This window comes from Acinonyx jubatus, chromosome B4, assembly GCF_027475565.1.
Source record: "Acinonyx jubatus isolate Ajub_Pintada_27869175 chromosome B4, VMU_Ajub_asm_v1.0, whole genome shotgun sequence".
NCBI classification, from domain to species: Eukaryota; Metazoa; Chordata; class Mammalia; order Carnivora; family Felidae; genus Acinonyx; species Acinonyx jubatus.
The window spans coordinates 133,497,681-133,520,227 of NC_069387.1; the positions used below are offsets into that span (position 1 = coordinate 133,497,681).

A 22,547-nucleotide genomic window follows, 5' to 3' on the forward strand; every position below is an offset into this window, starting at 1 on the left:
GATTTGTGAAATAGGTTCAAAAATACCTAATTCCAAGTGGGTGCCAGAGCCTGGGGGAGGAGGGAATGGGGAAGTGTTTGTTGTTTGGTAAGCAATCTCTGTACCCAGAGCGGCGCTCGAACTGTGGACCCGGAGAGCAGGAGTCCCTAGGTCTGCCCACTGAGCCAGCCAGGAAAGGGGGGTTTTTAACGGGCCTAGAGCTTGTTTTACAAGATGGGTGATGGTGGTCGCTGGACACTATGAATGTATTTAATACCACTGAACAGTACACTTAAAAATGGTCAGTATGGTAAATTCTGTTATGTGTATTTTACCACAATGAAGAAAACTGAGAGAAGCAAAACAAAATCCAACTCCCGAAACTGCTAGCACAGAAAGCATGTATATTTGAGGATTTCCACTGCCCTTTAGCCAGTCGTTTGGTCCTCTCTAACCCTGTTTCCTCATCGGTAAAATGGGCACGAAAAAGCAGCACCGAGCGCTTAGGACTGCGTGGAGGGCGACGCGGGACCATCCATGTAAGGATCCTGGGTCATAACACCCACATTCAGCCAGCGGATCGGCCCACGAATCCTCCCCGGGGCCCACTGTGCGCACCGCCGTGCGGGGAACCCGCGCACACGCCAAACAAGCTTGCAGACGGCCGCGGGCAGGCAGCAAACAAGTAAACATCACACTTGTAGCAGTTCTGTTACCACTGGGACCCGGGTCCCGGGTTCCGAGCTCCTCGACGGGAGAGGCGGCCCCGGGGGCGGGCCGGGGCGGGGCCGGGCGGTTTATACGCTCGCGCGCCGGCCGGCGGCCACAGACAATACGCTTCCCGGCCCGAGCGCTCCGGACGCCGCCACCATCGCCGCCGCCGCCACCGCCACCTCCGACTCGAGGTGAGTCCGAGCCCTGCCGCCCCCCGGCTGTGGCCCCAGCCCCTCTGCCCTGCGCCCCCGCGCCAAGCCCGAGCCCGGCAGGTGAGCGCGCAGAGAGCGGCTGGAAGGTGGGGGACCTGTGCCCAGGATTTTCCGTCCCGGGCGGCTGTCGGTGTGTCACTTTCGGGCGACGTTTCGGGACGCTGGCTGCGTAACGCACCCTCTCTGGCGGGGTCTCCAGGCCCCCGCCGGCCACTGTACCAGCCGCAGCCCGCGCGGGCCTCAGTCTCCGCCTCCGTGCAATGGGGCACCCCCCCCCGCGCCCCGCCCCGAGGGCCGGATGCCCCGTCGCCCCGCACCGCCCACCGGCTCGGCCTCCCGGGGCCCGGCTCCCACCGCCCGCGAAGCGGGCCGGAGCGCGGGACCGCCAGCCCCCGGCCGCACGGCCCAGTGTCCACCCGGAGTCCGGGAAGATGGCGTCGGGCGCTGGCCCCCGCCGGGACCCGGGGCGCCCCGAGTCGCCCCGAGTCGCCGCGCACCTGCCAGGGGCCGGAGAAGGGCTTTATTGTGGCCGCGGGGAAGTCCGGAACAGGAACTGCGCGCGGAGCGGGGGCGCGGCCGCCGCCCGGCACCTGCCCTCCGCCTGCACAGGTGCGCCCGCCGGCGTCGCAGACCCGCTGGAGGGGCCGCGGGCGCGGTCCAGCCGGTGGCCCGGAGGGGTCCCGCCGCCAGCCCCGCGCGGCCAAAACAAGGCCGGGGACGCTTGGTGTGGGGGGGGGGGTGTGCGCCGGCCTTGGTTCGCTTTCGCTACGAGCCCCGGCCTCCTGGGCGCGAAACCGCTTTGTAAAACCGTTAATCGTTACTGTAATTTTCGCTGGCAGGAGCCACTCCGGGGGGGGGGGGGCGGCGGGGGCGGGACGTTGTTGCTGCGGCTGCAGTTGTAACACTTTCCCCAGCACCCACCGTGGCCGGGCCCCGGAGCGGGGGTGTTCTTCGAGCTGCGCTCCAGCTCCCCAGGAAGGGAGGCTTATCAGCTTTCTCCTTCCCGCGCGAGGAGGGGGGCGCACAGGGGAGCTCTGTGCCGGCCTCGTTTGCGCATGGAGAGTTGGTTCCAGGAGGCGGCCTGCAAGCCGTCAAGCCAGAAAGCCCAGAGCCGTTGTCTGGAAGCCCCGCCAGACCTCGCCACCCGGCCACTTTCCAACGGTGTCTGTCTTAGACGGGCCCCTCGGCCTTCTGAGCCTCAGTTTGCCCGTTCTGTGAAATGGGTCTGCGAGGCTTCCCACCAGGTGTGGGGAACGCCCACCCAAGTGATGGTGGCTGTCAGTGGCCTCCCTTAGAGTGAACACTCCAACCTTATCTCTACTTATCTTGGGCATGCCTTTGGGGTGATTCTTCGGAGTGGCGCATCGTAGGAGTTTACCAGTGTGGTTTTGCACTGGCTCTTTGGTCTGTCTGAGGCTGTAGCTGGGTCTGGATCCCAGCTTTAGCACCCGGCTGGTGCCGCCCCTCTTGCCTTCCCGCTCCAGGATTTGGGGGATTTCCCACCATTTTAACCTCAAGGTCACCGGGCTGTCACTGATGGCTTTACGCGGTACAAGTTTATTTTTGCCTGTTTTTGGTTTAAAGTGTCTAAAGCATCTGGGGAGACTGGCTTCCAGGGTGTGGGCTTTCAGCCCGGGCCTCAGAACGCCCTCTGGGCAAAAAACCTGTTTCATCAACCTTCTAAGATGGCTGCCAGGTGACTTTTTTTCCCCCACCCTTTTTTGGTGGGAACTACCTCGGCAAGGATGTTTCTGCAAGCACCAGGGATCCCGTGAGGCCCTCTCTCTATGGGATGGCGAGAGGCCTAAAAGAAAAGGGGTGATGACAGACTTAGCGCAGTCCCTAGGGGCATGTGGGTATCAGACTCGTCATCTCTTCCCTATCTCGGTTCCATGCTGCCTCCTCTGAGCAGTCTTTCCTGATTACCTCATCAAAGGTGCAGCCCTTCCTCTCTTTCTGCCAGTGCCTCTGAGCAAGGACCCCAGTTTACATTTTCTCGGGACACTAAAGAGATTGTGCTACCCTTTTGTGCTTAGTGACCCTGGCCTGCAGCTCCATGAGCACAGGAGGACCAAATGTCACCCTTAGTGGAGTATCCCCAGCAGCTCACAGCCTGGGCATGCTGGGAAGAAGCTGGATGGAGGGTCGTATGCGTGTTAATTATCCTAAGTTGTTTTTTTTTTTTTTTTTTTAAACGTTTATTCGGTTTTGAGAGCGAGCATGAGCGGGGGAGGGACAGAGAGAGAGGGAGACACAGAATCCGAAGCGGGCTCCAGGCTCCGAGCTGTCAGCACAGAGCCCAACGCGGGGCTCGAACTCACGGACTGTGCGATCATGACCTGAGCCGAAGTGGGCCGCTTAACCCACTGAGCCACCCAGGCGCCCCCGTATCTTAAGTGCTATTAGGTGGGTATGAAAGCTGGGTTCACGTAGCTGCAAAGAAACCAGTGAGCAGTGTCAGCCCAGTCCAGTTCTCTTCTGATCGGCCCTCTAACATATGGAAGGGGCTGCTGGGGGATGGCTCCATCCGCTGGTGAGCCTTGAAGCTGACCCCCGAGGTATTTTCCCCTCTCCCTGGAAAGCATCCTGTTTTTAGCGAACCCTATTAAGTTTGTAGACAATTAATGGCTTCTTGCTTCCCCTTGCCTCCAACCTAGTGGATCCCACGAGAGTCCGGCTGTTTGTTCTCCCTGCTCAGAACAATTCCAAGAGGTTTCAAGGAAGTTCCCGGCACGCTCGGGTTTTATTGTGGGTCGCGGCCAGGAAGCCTGCAGCGGGTCCGGAGTGGACACAGGCAGCCACTCCCTCAACTTTTTGTCCTGCCACTGGTTGGCCGGGGCCAGGCCCTGGGAGACATACAGAATGTAAGCAAATAAGGCCACGGCCCCCAGTTCCTTGTTGGCACCGAGGCCGGCGGGAGCGAGGCCGGGGCTGGGGGGGCAGCTGATTTTCGTAGTGTCAATATTAGGATGTGACAATACAAAACACCCACCGGGCCTTGCCGGGCAGCGCACGGTAAACCTGTTTTTCTGGAGGTGGGAGAAGGTACCTTGTCACCCGGACTGAGAGGAAAGCGCACGCTTAAGAGCCAAGAGCAACCCGTCTGGCTACTTGGGGGGGCGTCACTGTGACATGAAGTTTTAGGCTGGCGAGTTCCTGCCCCCCCACCCCCACCCCAAGTTGGCACTCGTGTGCCTGTGGCTTGGAGCTCAGAAGAGGCAGAGTTCAGAAGGGGAGGGCACGGATCTGCCGGACTGCCCATATGCAGACAGTGACGCATCAGGAAAATCCCAGCTCTGACACTGGGAAGTGGTTAGCATGGTATGCACCTCTCCGGAGCCCCAGGTCCCAGGTTCGTGATGGTTTCTCATTAGGGAGCACTGACTATACAATGCACGCAGCCTCCGCCTCCTTCTCAACAACTGCCCTTCCTATTGGGCTCTCAAAAGGTGAGGGTCTCCTAGCCAGGAATTGCCTGTCCCTGTGATCTGTCCCTCGATCGGTTTTACAGTCTGTTACCTGCCTCCCCTGCCCCCTCATTGTCCCTGTTCACTAGGTCCCTGCTCTGAACTGGGGCAGACAGACAGGTAAACATTTAATGAGACTATCAATGGGCTAGGTGCCCAATCCAGGTCTGTTTGCCCAAGGTGCTGGGATAACTCAGATGAGGGGCAGTTAATTCTGTCTTGGGGAGGGCAGAGAGGACGTGGGCTCTGGGCTGGGTCTGAAAGAAGAAGCAGGCATCCTCCCCCTCCCCCCCCCCCCCCCCCCCCCCCGGCCATGCCAGCCTGGGGAGGCAGAAGGAGGCCAGAAGGTCAGGTTGAGGGTTCAAAAGGGCCAGGGTGGCTGGCCTCTGGGGACCTGAGGACTTTGTCCTAGGGAGGAAATGGGAATCCCCAAAACTACTGACCAGGATTCGGGGAGTAATTAAAACTCCTCTACACTGAGGGAACACCCAAAACTCTGGAAGAAAGGATCCCTGAGGGCTGTGTCTCTCTCCCTGGGCCCTTCAGACCTCGGGCCTAGCAGGGCACTGTCTTTGACTCCTTTTAAACATGTGGTAAGAACTTATTGTAATTAGTTAATGCTTCTTTAATGATTTTATTTGTTTATTTATTTTTCATGTTTATATTTTGAGAGCAAGAGAGAGTAGGGGAGGGGCAGAGAGAAAGACCAAGGATCAGAAGCAGGCAGCCGGAGCCCAATGCAGGGTTCGAACTCCTCAACGGTGAGGTCATCAAAGCCAATGCTTAGACTGAGCCACTCAGGAACTCCTAAAGATTTTATTTTTATTTTTAAAAAAGATTTTATATTTTAAGTAATCTCTACATCCAGCGTGGGGCTTGAACTCACAACCCCCAGATCGAGAGTCACATGCTCCACTGACCGATCCAGCCAGGCACCCCCACCGCCGCCAGAACTCATTTTAAATACATGCTTTTTAAACTTGAAAACTGCAGGCCCAGGTAGTCTCTTGGCACCCTGTCCTTTCTAATGGTGATGGAAAAGCACAGGGATCCACTTGGGTCCCCTTTTGGATACCAAGGAGGACTTTGGGATCCCTTGGATTCTCCTTGCCCTGTTTCCACACCTGCTTTCTGTTCACTCTATTGAGCTGTGTATTATAACAAAACACCACAGCCTGGGTAGTTTATAAACCACAAATTTATTTCTCACGGTTCTGGAGACTGGAAATCCAAGGTCAGGGTGCCACAGACTTCCTGTATCCTTGAGTGGGGGACTGGGGGACCAGAAGGGAGCTTTCCTGGGCCTCTTTTAGAAGAACACTGATCCTGGGGTGCCGGGGTGGCTCTGTCGTCGGTTAAGCGTCCGACTTTTTTTTTTTTTTTTTTAATTATTTGAGATAGCACAACTGGGGGTGGGACAAAGAGGGACAGACACAGAATCCGAAGCAGGCTCTGAGTTGTCAGCACAGAGCCCGATGTGGGGCTTGAACTCCCAAACTGTGAGATCATGACCAGACGTGAAGTCGAAAGCATCCCACTCCTGATTTCAGCTCAGGTCATGATCTCTTGGTTCCTGGGTTTGAGCCCCATGCTAACAGGATAGAGCTTGCTGGGGATTCTCTCTCTGTGCCCCACCCCCCCACCCTATTGGTGCATGTGAGCTCTCTCTCAAAATAAATAAGTAAACATGAAAAAAAGAGCACTAATCCCATTAGTGGAGCCTGCCTGATCTAATTGCCTCTTAAAGACCCCGCCTCCCGATACTGTCACCCTCTGCATTAGGTTTTCAACGTATGAACTTGGGAGTGGACACAAACATCCAGAGCACAGCAAACTGGGGTAAAGCCAATTGCAAAATCAGTCGCCAAGAGAATTCTTGTGTTGTACTTCCTCTAGGTTGGAGTGTCTTCATAGCTGCTTGAGCAGGAAAGGACATAAAAGAAAATCTCCCCAAGGCCTGTTTTCCAAACGAGGAATTAGGGGTCCAGAGGGGCTAAGGAACTTGTCCAAAGCCAAACGGCCAAGCTGGACTAGGACCCAGGTGGCCCAGCAGCCGAGTGCCCCGTGGCACAGTGTCCCTGTGCATAGGTAATGAACAGAAGCAGTGAGACGTGGGTATTTGCATAAATGCATCACAGAGGATCCTCATCTTGCCATGACTTCTTTCCCTGTTGCTACGCCGACCCACCTCTTTCCACTTTCGTGGTGGCCGACCTGACCGGGTGTGGATGGGATGGCGGGGGTGGGGGGGGGGTGGGGGTGGGGGATGATGCACTGGTTTTGCATCATTTCCACTAGCAAACATTCCTGAGCGTACTGATGAATCGGGCCCAGCCTGGGGCTCCGGGGACCTGGAGTTGAATCAAGCCTGAGCAGACTCCCGCCGGACTTTGACCTAAGCCGGCTGCAGAGGCCAAGAAAGTGTCTCGGGTTGGAGGCCAGGTTTAATGCAGCTCCCGCCCTCGCCTCGGGTGCGGGACAAGCCCTTCCCAGTTCTAAACCTCATCTGAGTGGTGGGTGATGTTCCTCTGCCTCCCAGAGAGGGGTCAGGCCTGTAAAGTGCCTGATGCCGAATACTGCACACGCGTGGTTTACATTCGCCGTCATGCCAGCCTCCCCGCTCATGTGCTCAGAAGGCACGATGCTCATGATGTATATCGGGCCGTGACTGGGCCCTACACACGGCCCCAGCATGTCCATTACGTCACTGTTCAGTGGGGAAACTTATCTGGCGTTTCAGGCCCCAGCAAGGCTTTTTTTTCTCGTAATTGTCAAAGCTGCCTTCCTTTTTCTAGTATCGTCAACCTGCGTTGCTAGGCCGATGTATTTTTGGAGCCCGGGGGTGGGGAGCATGATTGGGTGGCCGAGAGGCTCTGAATTTCCGTTCTCAACCTTCCTGATCCCCCGTCGGTGAAGTGGGGCAGACACCTCCTCCTGAGGGAGGCTGGACTCAGCAGCTGCACAAAAGAAGGACGTGGGATCCCCGAGAGCCCTGAGCAGCAGGCCCAGAGAGGACAGTCCTTGCCCGAGGCCACAGAGGCCAAGCCGAGATGGGCCACCTGGGTTCAACTGGGTCAGGCCAGCATCTGCGCTGGGGTTCCGGGGGTGGAGGGCTGCGGGGCTGTGGCTCCCGGGGCCCATTCCAAGCTGCCACTTTCCAGATCACCGAACAACTCCCACAACCCTCCAGGGGTGAATTTCCAACTTGTCTTTCTACCTGAAACCCCTTTCTGCCTCCTTCCTTCTCTCTCCTTTTTCTCTCGCTGCTCCCTGTCTCCCCCCCCCAGTTAATTTCTCCATCACTCAAGGGAAGTGAGCCCTGCCTGCCTCAGAGGAGCGGTTTTGGGCATCTGCAGGTTCCTAAGGGTGGAGGCTGGAGGCCAGACTTCCCCCACCAGGTGGGGAGGGTGGGTTGGCGACTTGATTCCTGAAATAGACCTTTAAGACAGATTATTTCCATTTCAGAAAAATTCCAGCTGTTAACCCCAGAACAGTTTTTGCTTTATTTTTTGAATCTGCGATCACAGCACGTGGGTGATAGTAAAGGTTCGAGAACACAAAAGCGTACGGTTAAAAAGATTCAGTCCCCTTCCCCGCCCCTGCTCTGTCCCAGAGCGACCCCTTCCCCTCTTCACTAATCTCCTTGCCTCTTTCAGGAGATGATCTGTGCAGATAGAAGTGTTTGTCTGTTTATGTCCTTTATTGTTTACACACGCTGGGCAATACAGTTACAGTTACGAGCTGTTCTGTTCCCTGCTGTGTGCATGTAGCCATGTGCTTTCAAGATCCTGGCACATCAGCGCTCACAGGTCGGTTGCTTATGTTTTTCAAGGCTGCCGGGTACATGCAGGGGTCTGTACAGGAACAGTCCTAGAAACCAAAGGCTCTGTGCACTTGCTACTTTGGTAGATACTAATCTCCCACTCTCCTGGGTTTGTTGATTCCTTAACCAGCTTTGGAGCCCCTGCTGCGGGCAGAAAGGGGGCAACAGCTGTATCTGTTAATCTCACTCTTTGCTCTGGAGGCTGTGCTATTTCCATGCAGAAGAGCCCTCTCTGAGCTAGGCTCAGAATTAGGTGACTGGTCCTGGTCACACAGCGGTGGCAAAACTGGGACTGGAAGGACCTGGGTCTGTCTCGGCTGAGGTCAGGGCTTTAATGCTTGAGCGAGCACCTGATGCTTTGAGCGCTGGGTGCTCTGTAAACCAGGACCCCACCCGCGTCGTGGGCAGCGGCAGGGCTGGGGATTGGGTCAGGTGTGGGTGGGAAGCCCCAATGGAAAAATACTGAGCCGAGGACCCAGGGTTTCTCGGCTGGGTCCACCCCGCAGCCACTGGCCCCGTACCCAGGACTCCAGTGACCTGTGGGAATTGATGGGGCTACAGGGGCGTGGCCACCTGTTCCAAGGCATGCAGGGACACATGGCAAGGCTGGGCTTGGGGAGACTCAGGAAACTGCAGGCTGCTGGGTCCAGAGCCCACCCCTCACCATCTCCCAAGCCCCGCAGGTGTCCTTGTGGCTGTGTGGGCTGCACTCTTCTGCCCAGAGGCGAGATTGGCATCCCCAGCTCTGCCAGTAAAAGAGCGCTCCTGGCTGGTGTTTCCACGGAACGTGTAGGAGGGTGAGCGTGTGGGCTGCAGCCTGGGTGGGGACGCATGGCTAGGTGCGCCTGCCTTTTTGCAAATCTGCTGGAAGAAAAATAGATGCTTAAAAGCAGCCCAGGCCCCTGGGCCACCAGTGACCTCAGTAACGGCCTTTGGTCATTTGACAAACGTGCTCTGTGCCGTGTGCCGGAAGCCAGAGATCAGTGACGATGGCAAGCGCCCGGTTTGTCACCTTACGTGGTGTTGGTGTTGGTGTCGGGACATTAACATTACTCTTTGATTTCTCGGTTGTTATTTTTTTATTAAAAATTTTTTTTAAATGTTTTATTTAGTTTGAGAGAGACAGAGCATGAGCGAGGGTGGGTCAGACACACACACACACACACACACACACACACACACACACACACACACAATCTGAAGCTGTCAGCACGGAGTCTGACGCGGGGCTCGAACCCACGAACCACGAGACCATGACCTGAGCTGGAGTCGGAGGCTTAACCGGCTGAGCCACCCAGGCGCCCCAAGTATCCTCATCTAGAAGGGGAAGAAGCTGGAGGCACAGAGAGAGTCCATGCTCTAAACCCCCAAAGAGGAAGAAACAGCAACTCAGTGTGGTCGGTTGGAGATAGAAGGGACCAGGGACAGGGGCTGCCTGAGCTCCCTGAACCACCCCCCCCAGCCTGGCTCAGAGGACCTAGGAAGGCAGTGCCGGGGGCTGAGCTCTCGGCAGAGCGTGGTTCACGGAAGCACGTGGTCTTAAGTGTGTGGGACCTTAGCCAAGGTTGGATTGGCAGTGCTGGGGCTGGCGAGGTGACCAGGGGGAGAAGAGAGGGCCCTGATAGCCGCATGCCACAGCTCCCGAGGGGACTGGGGAGCCGAGTGGAGCGGTGGCCGGGTCAGATCTGAGGCTGCTGCACAGAGATCAGATTGGAGAGATTCTGGTGGAGACTGGAGGCCGGCTGGGCATCTACAGAAGAGCCAGGCGGGAGGTGACCAGCTCTGGGCTCCCCTGGGGCGATGGGACTGCTTCAGGGACCTTGGCTCCCACCTCCCTGACCACACTCTGATTTCTCCCCCTCAGATCTATAGCCCTAAGGCCCACCCAGGCCTGGCTGGGTGAGCATTTCATGAGAATCCTTGCACAGGGCTGAAGTCAGGGCCAAGTCGGGGCCGGACAGAAGTAGGTGCTCAGACATCAGTCTGGATTATCGTAGGCAGTTTGTGCTGCTTCTTGCCTAGAAAATGAGCCCTATTAGTTTGGGGTCGTTAATCCCCAACTGATAGATGAGGAAACTGAAGGCCTTGCCCGAGCAAGTGAGCACTTGGGTTAGGAGGTTCACCCAAGACTCCCCCCACCTGTCCAGAGGGTCCCATGCTGGAAGCTTAGCTCCAGGGAGCAAGCACAGACGTGGAGAGGGGAGCCTGTCCCCGGTGTCTGTCCCCGGTCAGCTCAGACTGGAGGTCAGTCTGGTGGGCTCGGGGGACCCTTAGGAGGGGACGGCGTAGACCCTGCCCCCAAACAGTTCAGTCTGCTGGGGCGGTCCCACCCTACCGCACACCCAGCCCTGGAGCCAGTGAGACGCGGGCCTCCGCCTCCCCCCTACCCGCCCGCCCCGCCCCCGCCCCCGCCAGCTGGGGTGCTCGTGGTCACTGTCCCTGGTCAGGCACATGCTCCTGCAGGGCTCGGGGCCCCATTCCCATTTGGTGCCCAGGGATCCTGGGAGGGTCTGCTGGAGGCGGATGGATGCTGGGACAGTGGATGAAGGCTACGTGCCCACCCACCGAAGTCCCGTAGTGGCCCCTTGGCTGCGGGGAGGCAGGGCTTTCCATGGGAGCACACCGCAGCCTCTGGGGAGAGAGCAGGCCCCTTGCTGGGGTGTGGTGTTGAGGGTGAGGGCTGCTGGGGGCGGATGCAAATGAGGGCTGGGGCTGCTTTTCTTGGGGGATTGCCATTTGCATAGACACCAAGCTCCCTGGGGCCTGGGGGCAGCCAGAGGCCCTGGTCACAATTCCTTAAATGCCCCCCCCCCCCAGTGCAAGCCGAAGGGTGTACTCAGTCCTCAGACTCTGTGCGGTGTTAAAATAGCTCAGCTGTGAGAGTTGTCTCTCTCCGGGTCCTTCATGCCCTTTGCTGAAGTTTGATACCATCTTTCTTTTTAAAAATTTTTTTAAAAGTTATTTTGAGAGACAGAGTGAGTGAGCGGGAGAGGGGGAGAGAGAATTCCAAGCAGGCTGTGCACTGTCAGCACAGAGCCCAGTGTGGGGCTTGAACCCACAAACAGCAAGTTCATGGCCTGAGCTGAACCAAGAGCCAGGTGCCCCTTACATTTTTCTCCATAAAAGCTTTAAGGATTTAAAATTTTTTAAAATTGTTTTTAAGTCTTTTTTTTTTTTTTTAACTCTTATATTTGAGAGAGAGAAAGTGAGTAGGGGAGGGGCAGACAGACAGACAGAATCTGAAGCAGGCTCTGAGCTGTCAGCACAGAGCTTGACGCGGGGCTCAAACTCACGGATCGCGAGATCATGATCCGAGCCAAAGTTGGATGCTCAACCGACTGAGCCATCCAGGCGCCCCAGTCATGTTTAAAAAAATCAGATTCATTCCTGGGGCGCTTGGGTGGCTCCGTGGGTTAAGCGTCCAACTTCAACTCAGGTCATGATCTCGCGGTTTGTGGGTTTGAGCCCCGTGTCAGGCTCTGTGCTGACAGCTCAGAGCCTGGAGGCTGCTTCAGATTCTGTGTCTCCCTCTCTCTCTGCCCCTCCCGTGCTCATGCTCTGTCTCTCCCTGTCTCAAAAATAAATAAAAACATTGAAAAAAAAAAAAGATACAGGGAAGGGGTGCCTGGGCGGCTCAGTCGGTTAAGCGTCTGACTTCAGCTCAGGTAATGATCTCGCGGTTCGTGGGTTCGAGCCCCGCGCCGGGCTCTGTGCTGACAGCTCGGAGCCTGGAGCCTGCTTTGGATTCTGTGTCTCCCTCTCTCTGTGCCCATCCCCCACTCGTGTTCTGTCTCTCCTTCAAAAATAAAAATTATTTTTTAAAAATCAGATTCATTCCTGACTGCAAGCCTTCTATGTCTGCAAATACAGATTTATTTGCTACTGTATTTTCTGGTTGCCTTGTTGCTGTTGGTTTTTGCGTGTTGATCTTGTATCTGGCAACCTTGAAACTCTTCCGTGATTCCAAGAGGTGATTCTCTTTGTTTCCTACGTGAATGTTCACTTCATAGCTGCTAGAAATCGTCTTTCTCTGATCCTCTTGAAATGATCGCATTTTGTTCCGTGGCTTGAATATTCTGCGTCTTTTATTATTTCAGCAGTCTAAATGATTTCACTGGTAGAGTTCTTTTTTTCCTTAATGTTTGTTTATTTTGAAAGAAAGCTCGAGCAGGGGAGGCACAGAGAGAAAGGGAGAGGGAGAGAGAATCCCAAGCGGGCTCTGCACTGCCAGCACAGAGCCCATCCGACGCCCGGCTCCATCCCACGAACCGTGAGATCATGACCTGAGCGGAAACCGCGAGTCGGACGCTTCACCGGCCGAGCCGCCCAGGCGCTCCTCTTTCTTTTTTTTAAAGTCAGCTCTATGCCCAGCGTCAGGCTTGAACTCATGACCCCAGTATCAAGAGTCATGCCCCAGAGACTGAGCCAGCCAAGTGCCCCACACCTCGTAGCTTTTAACTGCTACCTAGCATTCCCCGGAACAGATGAATAAGGATTATGCACTCAGAACGGTGCCCGTGCTGCTAGGTTGCTGGCAGCAACGTTTCGGGTTTTTAGAAATGCCACCTGACCCTCCCTGTTGGGGGCGTGCTGGCCTGATGGTGTGGGAGGGAGTCGCTGGGTCTCAGACCTGCAGGTGCCCTCAGCAGGTGGTAGCACCCCCGCACCCCCCCCCCCCCACCAGGTCTGACCCGACGGCTCCTTTCAGCCCACAGGGGATGGTGCTGCCCTGACAGGTGCGGTGACATATGTCAGGCCACGGGCTCTTTGTGGCCGTTGTGGCTGTGTTTACACGTCTGATTTCTCCAGCCCTCGCTCCTGCTACAGCTGCCTTTCAAGCTGGGCTTTCATCTGGAACAGACGTGAGCCTACTGGCTTCCCTTTAGGAAACCGAAGCAGCCCTCTTGAGGCCAATTCTGGGCATTTAGTCTCTCTGGAACAATGCTGTTCTTGTGTGGTGTCCTTTCTCAAAGGCCAGACTGCCCCAGCCCCTCAAATCTCAAATACCTGTCTGCGCCCTTGATGACATCACAGCGCGCCCAAATCTGACCGCGTTTTGGATGCTGTGTTGAGAATAACCTGTCTAGACTCGCCCTTCAACACCTGGAGGACCCAGACTCTCTTCTCTGCCCCCGTGAACCTGTGTCCTGTCTTTGTGTTTCCAGTCATCACCCTTTAATGCTGAAAGCAAGTTGTGTGCGCACTCTGGCGTAGACCCGGTGTCCCCGGAGGGTCCCCGCGTGCGGGATCTGCTTCAGGGCTGAACATTGTCCACCCTGGGCCTGGGGAGCAGTGAGGCTTCCCTCTCTCTCTTCTTGGCTTAATCCTGAACTTTTCTAAGCCGCCAGTCTTCTCTTACTAAATACCTGCCTTGAAGGTTAGGGATCCAACGAGATGACGAGAAGGTTCTGTCAACTCAGGGCAGGCTAACGTGAAGAATCAGAAAAAATCGTAAAGCCCAGGCCGTTATCGTAAGACAGTGGGTTGAAGTGCAAAGGTCAAAACAATTGGTGCCCATTGCGCAGCATCACTCCTACTAAGTGACACAGCTGGGATTTGAACTCGGGTCCTTTGGGTCCACATCCTTCATCATATTCTGGACCTACGGCTGTTCGGTACAATGTGGGGTAAATTGTGGTGAATCAGGTCACAGAATCCCACCTACCACCGGCGACGACTTGGGAGTCCACAATTGGATTAGGAGTGCTAACTATGTGAACGGTGATTTGAACGTGTTGAGTTTTCTTTTTCTTTTAAGACCTCTTTTTTTTTTTTTTTTTAATTTTTAATGTTTATTGTGAGAGGCAGAGAGACAGAGGATGAGTGGGGGAGGGGCAGGGCAAAAGGGAGACAGCATCTGAAGCAGGCTCTCCACCGTCCGCACAGAGCCCGACGTGGGGCTCAAACTCACCAACCGTGAGATCATGACCTGAGCTGAAACACCAGGAGCCGAAATCAAGAGTCAGACGCTCAACAGACTGAGCCACCCGTGTGCCCTGGGTTTTATTTTTCTTCCACAGCTGGGCTGGCTGCGGCTTGTGTTTCTGCGAGTGTTGGATCATGCCATCAGAGAGCCGGGCTCTGTCCCTGTCTCCTCTGCATATTCTTGGCACGCTGGGTATCCTTAATGTTCAACATCCTGGGGTCATAAAATGGCTGCTGCCGCTCCAGCCTTCACTCCTGTGTTGAAGGCAGCAAGGAGGGGGAAGAGCCGCCCTGGCTGAGGCCGCTCCCTTTCAACTCCCGCGTCAGACTTCTGAGGCCTCGTTGACCGGAACTGGGTTATGTGCTCCCCACCAACTGCAAGGCATGCTGGGAAAGTGAGGACGGGAGAGTCCCGGTTGGCTTAGACGCACCAGGACTCAGTCAGTGTCTCTCTCCCCCAGAGAAGAAATGTCTCACGCAGGACCCCTCTCCAGGAATGTCTTTTTGAGCACCTTCCTGCAGGAGCATGGCCCGGAAGTTCTGGACGTTCCTGGCATGACCGATCTCGTGGAGTACTATGATCCTGGGCCCTCCCCTAACAGGTAGGTCCCAGTAGCCCTCTGGGAGCCCCACCCCACCCCCCATTTCTGGTCAGTGACTTTCAGGATATGGTTAGAAGAGCACGCCTTGTGGGCTCCCTAGGCAGGGCTCCAGAGCGGAAATTCCCTAGGTGTGGTCGTGGAGGCCTTGCCCTGGGCCCGGCAGCTCTGCTCTGATAACCAGCCCACAGAGGCCCTCGGCATCCAGCATATTCCCAGGACGGGTCTCGGCACTGCTACCAAAATGGCTTAGACCTGTGGCTTTAGAGCCGGGTGTCTCCTGGCCCTCAGTGACCACGATCGCCTCTTCATGGCCTTCTGAGTTGGTTCCACATTTTAGAAAATCAAGATGGAGCCTGAGGCGACTTCCCACATGGCTCCTGTTAGGGCGGCAAAGGAGGGGTCTTCCCAGGATCAGCCCCTGGCTTCTGGATGGTTCTCTTCTGCCTTAGGCCTCAGGATTGATTCTCTTAATCTCTATTAGGCCCTGGGCACTGGGGTTGGTTGGGATTTTAGAGCTGGAGGGACCTGAAAACCTGCTTCCTCTTCTGTCCCTGCTCCACTCGTAGATGGCAACAGGGGACGTTCCACCTGGGGCAGTGTTTTGCTGAGGTCCCACAGGGTATTGGGATAGAGGTGGGCCCTCAACCCTCCATCCGACCTTTCAGCACCGCTGGAATAAGAGAGCACGGACCCCGGGGAAACTTGGGCAGGTGGCCGGGGCTGAGCCGGGATCCGCTGGAAGGCCTGTCTGCCTGGAAATTCCCAGATGGAGTGTGCGGGCAGACCCCGAGAGCAGGGCTGAAGCCGGCCCACTGCCCGGAAGGTGTCGGATTTGGAGATCAGGTGTGAGCGCGGGCACCTCTTTCCATCCGCGATTCCAATCAGTGAGCGTAGGGGCCCGGGAGCCCCTCCTTTCTGAAAGGAGTGAGGACACCAGGAGGTTTGAGGATTGGGAAGCAGGGAGCAGGTCCTAGAACCCCTCCCACCAGGAGGAGGGTAAGTTGAGGCTTCATAGGAAGCCAGTCCCAGTGATCCAGGGGGCTCAGAGCCCCAATCTGCCTAGCCCCTGCTGGGTGGTCTCTCCAGCCTTGAGTTATCCTTGGAGGGGAGAGGGAGGCTGGAACAGAGCGGGGGGAGCAACCCGCTGTTTATGTAGCCGCTAAATGGCTCCCTGCCCTCCCTTGAGGGGCCTGCACGTCAGGCAATGCACCTGCGGACGGGGCCTCGCTGGCTTTTTCTCGCTGGCAGGTTCTCTGCTCCCACACCTCGCTCTGTTGCCCCTGGCCTCCCAAGAGGCCCGGTGCCTCTTGGCACCTGGCCCGGTGCCTGGTGGGCCTGGGTGTGTGGGGTCAGTGCACAACCACACCCCTATTCCCCATGCCCTCCCTACAGCAACAGCCCCGACGATGTGGCCATGCGGCTGGCCTTCATCGGGGACGAGATGGAGGTGAGGTGGATGATGCCCCGCGTTGGCGAGCTGCCCGGGATGGCCGTGTACAGGTGAGCGGCGCCCCCAGGCCCTGGGAGGAAATCGCTCCCCTCCCAGGCAGCCCCGAGCCCGCAGCCCCTGCTCCCGGGCACCAGACGAGCGGAACCCAAGTGCCTTTCTCTGCTTCCTCATCGAGCTGAGGCCGAATGTTTCCAAAAGGGCCTTGACCTCACGAGCAGACGGGGAATGCCAAGTGTGCTCGGGGGGAGCTGTCCGTGCGTCCTGCGCGGAGGCATCTGTCCTGAGCACGCTGTGCCTTCACGATCTGCCAGCATCTCTGTGGGTTCTCAGAACCTCCCAGAATTTCTCAAGGTGGGGGTGTTCGAGACCAGAGTGAGAGTGGTTTCTTCTTGGTCCCCAGAGAGGCAGCCTTCTGTTGGCGAGCCTGGGCCTCCATCACAACAAAGATCCTCTGGACGGAGGACGTGCTCCCCTGGACCTGCCTCCTTGGGCCTGCGGGCAGAGGAGCGTCTTCCAAGGGCCAGCTCCAGAAACCAGACCAAACCCCCAGCGGCCTGGGGGGCGGGGGGAAGGAAACAGGAAACTGGATGAATTTTAGGCCCAGAAACCGCCCATGGAGAGAGGCCCTCATCCATGGAGCCAAGGGGGATAGGCTGGCGGTGGATGCGAGGGGACGAGGCCCTCTGCTCCCCACAGGGGTGCCCTGAGATGAAGGCCGTCTCTGTCCCTGTTCCTGCAGTAATGGCCCCGCCTCCCCTCCCATTTGTCTCCCAGCTTGGCCTTCACCTACAACCAGACGGGCCTGAGAGGTGTTCTCAGAAGTCTCATGGATGGTCTGGCCAACCTCAGGGAGAACATACGGATCTGGGGCTTCCTGACCCTCAGGAACAGGGTAAGATCTCGTGACCTCGACTTCTTCCCCTCCTGCACGTGGTGACACGCTCCCCTGGGGCATGTCCTCTCGGGGCGCCACAGACCCCACTGACTCCCTGTTGTCTTGTCTTGCCTGCTTCTCCTCTTCGCTACTCGTGCCCGGTCCCAGAGGCCTCTGGCTTTGAGGACTCCATGCTCGAATTCAGGAGCGTGTTTGCCAGCGTCCCCGCCTGCCCTCGTGCTTCGTTGGGCAGACGTGACTGGTTCCTCCCTCCTCTGCCCAGCAGGCGCCTCCTCCCCCTGAGCACCTCTCCTCACCTCTCCTCCTTCCTCCGGGGCCCGAGTCCCCAGCAGACTGGCAGCCCGGGTGGCCTGGCTTCTCCTCCTCTGCCTTGTCCTCGGGGGCCTTTGCCCCACCCCACCTGTGCTCTCTTTCTGGCCACCTCGGCCCAGACCTGTCCCGTTCAGAGCGGGGCGCTCCTGTGTCCCCCACCTTCCCTGACTCGTTCTTCCCACCCCACCGTCCGCCACGCGGGGCTCATCCCCGTGTCCGCGGAGCCGGCGTAGGAGGCGTCGCGGAATGGGCACCCCTGTTCCAGGCTGGAGGTCCTCACCTCTCTCCCCCTCTCCGTTCGTCCCACAGGTGTCCCCCAACTCGGGGCGCGGGCTGGCGCTGTCCCTGCTGCTGCTGGTGTTGCTGCTGGGCTGGGGGCTCCACCTCCTCCAGTGACTGTCCCCTGCTGCTCAGCACGGGGGCGGGGCTGGCCTCGCCCCCCCTGACCACCACCCTGGAGGTGGCCTCAGTTGGTTTTGTTGTCTTTTTAACTGTTTTCTGATGATCCCTTTTTTTTTTTATATTTAAACTCTGAGTGCTGGGACACTACTGAGGTTTCATACTAGTTTTTTCTTTTTTTTTTTGTAAGAGAAATGAATTCATTATACCTCTGGGGTCGTTACTGGGTAACTGCCCGCGCCAAGGCCTGGCTGGGCCTGCTCTCCGGGCCCCACACCGCGCAGTGGCCGGTCCTTCCTCTAGCAGGTCGGTCACATGGTGGGCAACGGGGGGAGTGCTGGCCGCACCCCCGTGTCTGTGATGCCCGCAGCAAAGAATCTGCTGGAATAGATTTGGGAGGGGTAGGAGAGCTCAATAAAATGTTGGTTTCCAGCTGGTCTCTGGTCCTCTCTGGGGTCTGCAGCATGGGCTCCTCTTGCCCTGTGCAGGAGAGTCAAGGTGGGTAAGGGGGGGCAAGGGGAGCGGGCGGAGAAAGGGCGGGGCGGGCGCCCAGCCACCTGCGCGTGATCACACAGCCTGCGGGCTCTTTCCTGCACCTGCTGTCAGAGTTCGGCCCAACACGATCAGGTTTACTCCTCTGCCCTGCCTGGTGCCTGAAACCTACCGTTAGGGATTATTTCCTTTGGGCTGTCAGTCTCTTATAATTGGGCTGCCTACCCTCCCTGTATTTGGTCGTGTGGCTTGTGGGGCTACTCACATAGGTGCGGAGGCGGGGGAGAAGGGGCACCAGTGCCAGGCTTCCCACCGTGCGGGCTCAGAGTGCCCCAGGCCTAGGCCTAGTGCTCTTTCTAGACCACCAGGCCCTCCTCCCAGAACTTGTGCTCTGACTCCCTGCACCTCCACCCACAGTCCCCGATCTCAGATGCCAACGCTGGGCTGGGGTGAGCCACTTGCCTCCAGCCCCTCAGCCCCCCCATCTTCTCCAGCCTCCCCTTGCTGTCCCCTCCAGGGCCTAGGCTTGGGGAGCCTTCCCTGCCCTCCCTTCAACCCAGAGCCGTGCTGCGCCCCACCCTCCAGCCAGGCTGGTCAGGTCCTGCGCACTCCAGCTGCCCCCTCCCACCCTCACAACTGAAGGGACCCTCCCAGCCACCACTGGGCCTCCCAGGCTGCAGCTCTCTAAGGTCTGGCCCTTCACAGCCTTGAGGCCTGATTTCACCTCCTTCTCTTGTGTCAGTTGTCCCTTGGGGCTATGTCAGGCCCTGCCCAGGCTTCACAGGGCAGGCCCAGAATCCCCCAGTTCCCAGGTCCTCGCTGGGAATGTTCCATCCTGACCCCTCCTCGCTCCACCCAAAGAACACTCCATCCCCAGACAGGCACCACTGGGCTTGGAGACCTGGGAGTGACCCAGGGCTTGCCCTGTGTGGGTGCCCTGACCCTAAGGCCCTGGGGATCCACTGTACAATCGGTAGGTCAGGCCATGGCTAGACCCGTTCTAGAGGCACCTCTTGGTTTTTTTTGTTTTGTTTTTTGCATTTTTTTAATGTTCTTATTTATTTTTGGAGAGAGAGAGAGAGGGAGACACAGAATCTGAAACAGGCTCCAAGCTCCGAGCTGTCAGCCCAGAGCCCGACGCGGGGCTCGAACTCACGAACCAGGAGATCAGGCCTGAGCCAAAGTTGGACGCTTAACCGACTGACCACCCAGGTACCCCTAGAGGCACCTCTTCTAAGAAGTCTTCTGTGACCACCAGCTTGCTCTCCCCTAAACTGTGGGGACAGAATTGCCCACCCAACCACGTACCCAGCTTAGATGTTAGATGTGGCCAGGGGTGCCTGTGGCTTCTCCAGGAGTTTGGGGTTCTTCAGAGAGAGGAGGGAAAGGAAATGCTGTTTATGGAGCCCTCGGGTATAGCTGGTGCAGTGGCTCCTCCCTGCAGGAATTTGGGGACCCCTTCCCCAGCGTTCTAGGGTTTGTGATATTCACACCCATGGACATCGGAGGAGCCCCTACTGTGCTAGGCTTGGGCACAGGTCCTGGGGGTGTGAATACCTGGTCCCTCAAATCTCCCATTGTTTTTTGGGAGGAAAAAAAGCACACGCAGATGAGCTAAGACCTGTGGGCTGTGTTCTGAAGGCGGGAAAGGACTGAGAAAATGGCGGGGCCGGGGTGGACGAGCCACGGAAGACCAGGCCCGTCTAGAGACGCTGGCTGTGGCGAAGATGAGAGGGGAAGGGTCACCCAGCTACTGGGAGCAGCACGTACAAAGGCCCCGGGCCAGGGAGACCCTCCCGAGCACGAGGGAGGTGGCCACGGCCAGTGTCTACTCCGTTCGTGCCAACCCCGGGGCCTTGATGAGCTGGCCCCAGCGTCTGCGCCCCCACGCGAGGTGGTGGCCTCTCGACCCCCCAAGCCGACGCAGCTGTGGCCGTCTGGAGCCAGCACTTTACTTGTCTCCTCAAGAAAGCCCACCCCTCCAGGTGGGGAAACTGAGGCCCAGAGAAGGAGGAGGCTCGACCAAAGTGGCACCAGGATCCGCCAATCCCCGATGCAACTGGGATCCTCTGACCACCAACGTGAGCCGGTCCGGGCAGTAAGACGCCGAGGTTGAGGCCCACAGACGGGGAAGGGGGCGCAGCCAAACCCAGTCTGGTTCATCCACGTGGCAACTTGCACGAGCTGCAGACAGACGCTGAGCAACAGTGTTCCCGGAAGTCACTCTCCCAACAACCGCCAAAAGGCAGGACCGGAGGCCCGTCCCTCCCCGGCAGGGGGCAGACCGCGTGGTCGCCCAGGGGCCTCATGATTCCTGAAGCATCTCTGCGTGATGCCCCTGTCTCCTGGGCCTCTGCAGCAGGTCCCAGGGGACCACAGGGTCCCACTGCCACAGGGCGGACATGGACCCTGACCCCCTGGGGAGACAGGAAGTACTTTCCCAGAGGAGGGGATGAGGCTGTGGAGGCACGAGGGGCCCCCTCTTTGCGGTTTCAGAGGCTTTTGATCAAGGCCCTGGGTCCAGGCAGCATTTCCGCACATGAGGCAGCAAGACCTGATTCTCTTAGAAGGTGCCCAGGGAAACCCGGTCCCGCCAGGCAGGGAAGCGGCCCCCGGCCCCCAGCCCCTGGCGGACTGAGGGAGGCAAGCTGCCGGGAGGACCAACGGGCCAAGGGTCTCTGCTGGCGAGGGACCCGAACGCGGTGGCAGGTGGGATTCCTGCCTTGGGGTGGGCTGGCACTGTGGGACCAACTATGGCAGAGGGTATTTTCCTGGGGGGGGGGGGGGGGCGTGAACCGGCCCGCATCCTGCCCAGGAGCCGGACGCAATTTCCACCACCACCCAGACCCTGGGCTCCCCCATGACTCCCCGCACCTCGTGACTCACCCAGACTCCAAGTCTGCGGGAGCAGGGTGGGCGAGGGGCCGCCCGGCCCGGGTCTCCCCCAGTGGAGGTGAACACTGCCTGCTTTCATCTTTCTGTTCCCCCCCTACGGGGCAGAGATCTTGCTAGCTTTCTGGAACCTTCTTTAAGGTAGGACCATATGTCCCTTGACTGCTGTTCCATCCCTCTCCTCTGGCTTGGACCTGAGGACCTGAGGACCTGGGAGCACCATCCCAGACCCCCGAGGAAAAGGGCCGTGGCCCAGAGAGGCAGTGAGGCCTGTCGCGTGGGAAGTCTCGCTCCCGCTTCTCCAGGTCCCTCCTGTGGGACCGCGTTCCTCGGGGCCGAAGGAAAGTCTGCGGCACCATTCCGCCTACCGCACGGCCAGAGAACGAAAGCCTGGCCTGGAGAGCCTGGTCTCCCAAGGCTGCCTGCGAGGGAAGCCCTCGGTGAAGAGGGTTCAAACGGACTTGGCAATTATTTAAAAATAATAGCAAGGTTCTTTGTGAATATTTGAAAATTTCCACAACAAAATTTTAAGAGAGTTACTTCGTCACTGAACTCCAAAGGGCGGTCACCTTCAGGCCAGGGTGAAAACCGGGTTCGTGGTCGTATCTGCAGGGGTTCTCTGGGGCTGCGGACACACGTGGGCGTGCGGGGGTCACGATGCCCGGAAGTGCTATGGGCGTGGAGCGGCCAGGAGCCGGGACGGCTGTCCACGTTGTGCGCCACAGTCCCCCACGATGCGGTCCAGTTCCGCCCAGAGGCCAACGGGGCCCCTGTTGAGAAACACTGCTGAATTCAAAAGGAGAAACCTATCCAGGATTTGACATGTGCCCACACAACAGCAACATTTCCAGCCAAACGGGGCGGTTTCTTACCAATGTTTTCCCGCTATCGCTGATCCATGAAAAAGCCACCGAGAAGTTTAGGATTATCCCTTAGTATCAGTGCAGGAGCTGCGTCCACAGAGAACCTGCACTTTGCTCCCGCTGTGGGGCCGGCGGGGAAGCTCAGTGAGGATCGCCCGTGCCAGGCTGGGTCACGGGCGCACAGTAGACCCCTGGCGATCACCGTGTGGAGGGACGCCTGGGGTGGGGGAGGCAACAGGGCCCCCGGCCAGCCTCCCCAGACCCCTCCCGCCTCGCTAAGGACCCTCTTCCCCACCAGGGCAGGGGCCGCTCGTTCACAGGCATACAGCAGACACTCAATGCTACCTGTTGGGTAAGCAAACAAACGTTGACCCAGGTCTCCCAACTGCTGAGTAACGGGGTGGACAGAATGGCTGCCAAGGCCGACTGTGTCTTGAAGCCCTTTGCATTCAGTGACGAAAGCGCGAAGGTTCTGGCGGTGGGTGTCCACGGGCTACCAGGGCAGCGGAGGAGCCTGCGTGG

General features: G+C 57.9%; 1 protein-coding gene across 3 annotated transcripts; it reads left to right on the forward strand.

The window, feature by feature from the left end:
• Positions 1–752: 752 nt before the first annotated feature.
• Positions 753–18,210, forward strand: BIK (BCL2 interacting killer). Of its 3 annotated transcripts, none has more exons than XM_027070543.2 (5): positions 753–884; positions 14,582–14,722; positions 16,115–16,222; positions 16,947–17,064; positions 17,689–18,210. In XM_027070543.2, the coding sequence occupies exons 2-5, from the start codon at positions 14,589–14,591 to the stop codon at positions 17,773–17,775; spliced, it is 447 nt and encodes a 148-aa protein (XP_026926344.1). In that variant the 5' UTR covers positions 753–884; positions 14,582–14,588; the 3' UTR covers positions 17,776–18,210. The 3 variants fall into 3 exon arrangements, with proteins under 3 accessions (XP_026926344.1, XP_026926346.2, XP_014918998.1); XM_027070545.2 differs by lacking the exon at positions 753–884 and adding an exon at positions 899–1,514; XM_015063512.3 differs by lacking the exon at positions 753–884 and adding an exon at positions 6,034–6,460.
• Positions 18,211–22,547: the final 4,337 nt, after the last annotated feature.

Excerpts from the sequence above, each read along its gene's own strand:
- BIK (XM_027070545.2), top strand. The coding sequence starts at position 1,204 with ATGCCCCGTCGCCCCGCACCGCCCACCGGCTCGGCCTCCCGGGGCCCG. Across the intron at positions 1,515-14,581 it reads CCTGCCCTCCGCCTGCACAG|AGAAGAAATGTCTCACGCAG; the intron begins GTGCGCCCGCCG and ends TCTCTCCCCCAG. Across the intron at positions 16,223-16,946 it reads CCCGGGATGGCCGTGTACAG|CTTGGCCTTCACCTACAACC; the intron begins GTGAGCGGCGCC and ends TTTGTCTCCCAG.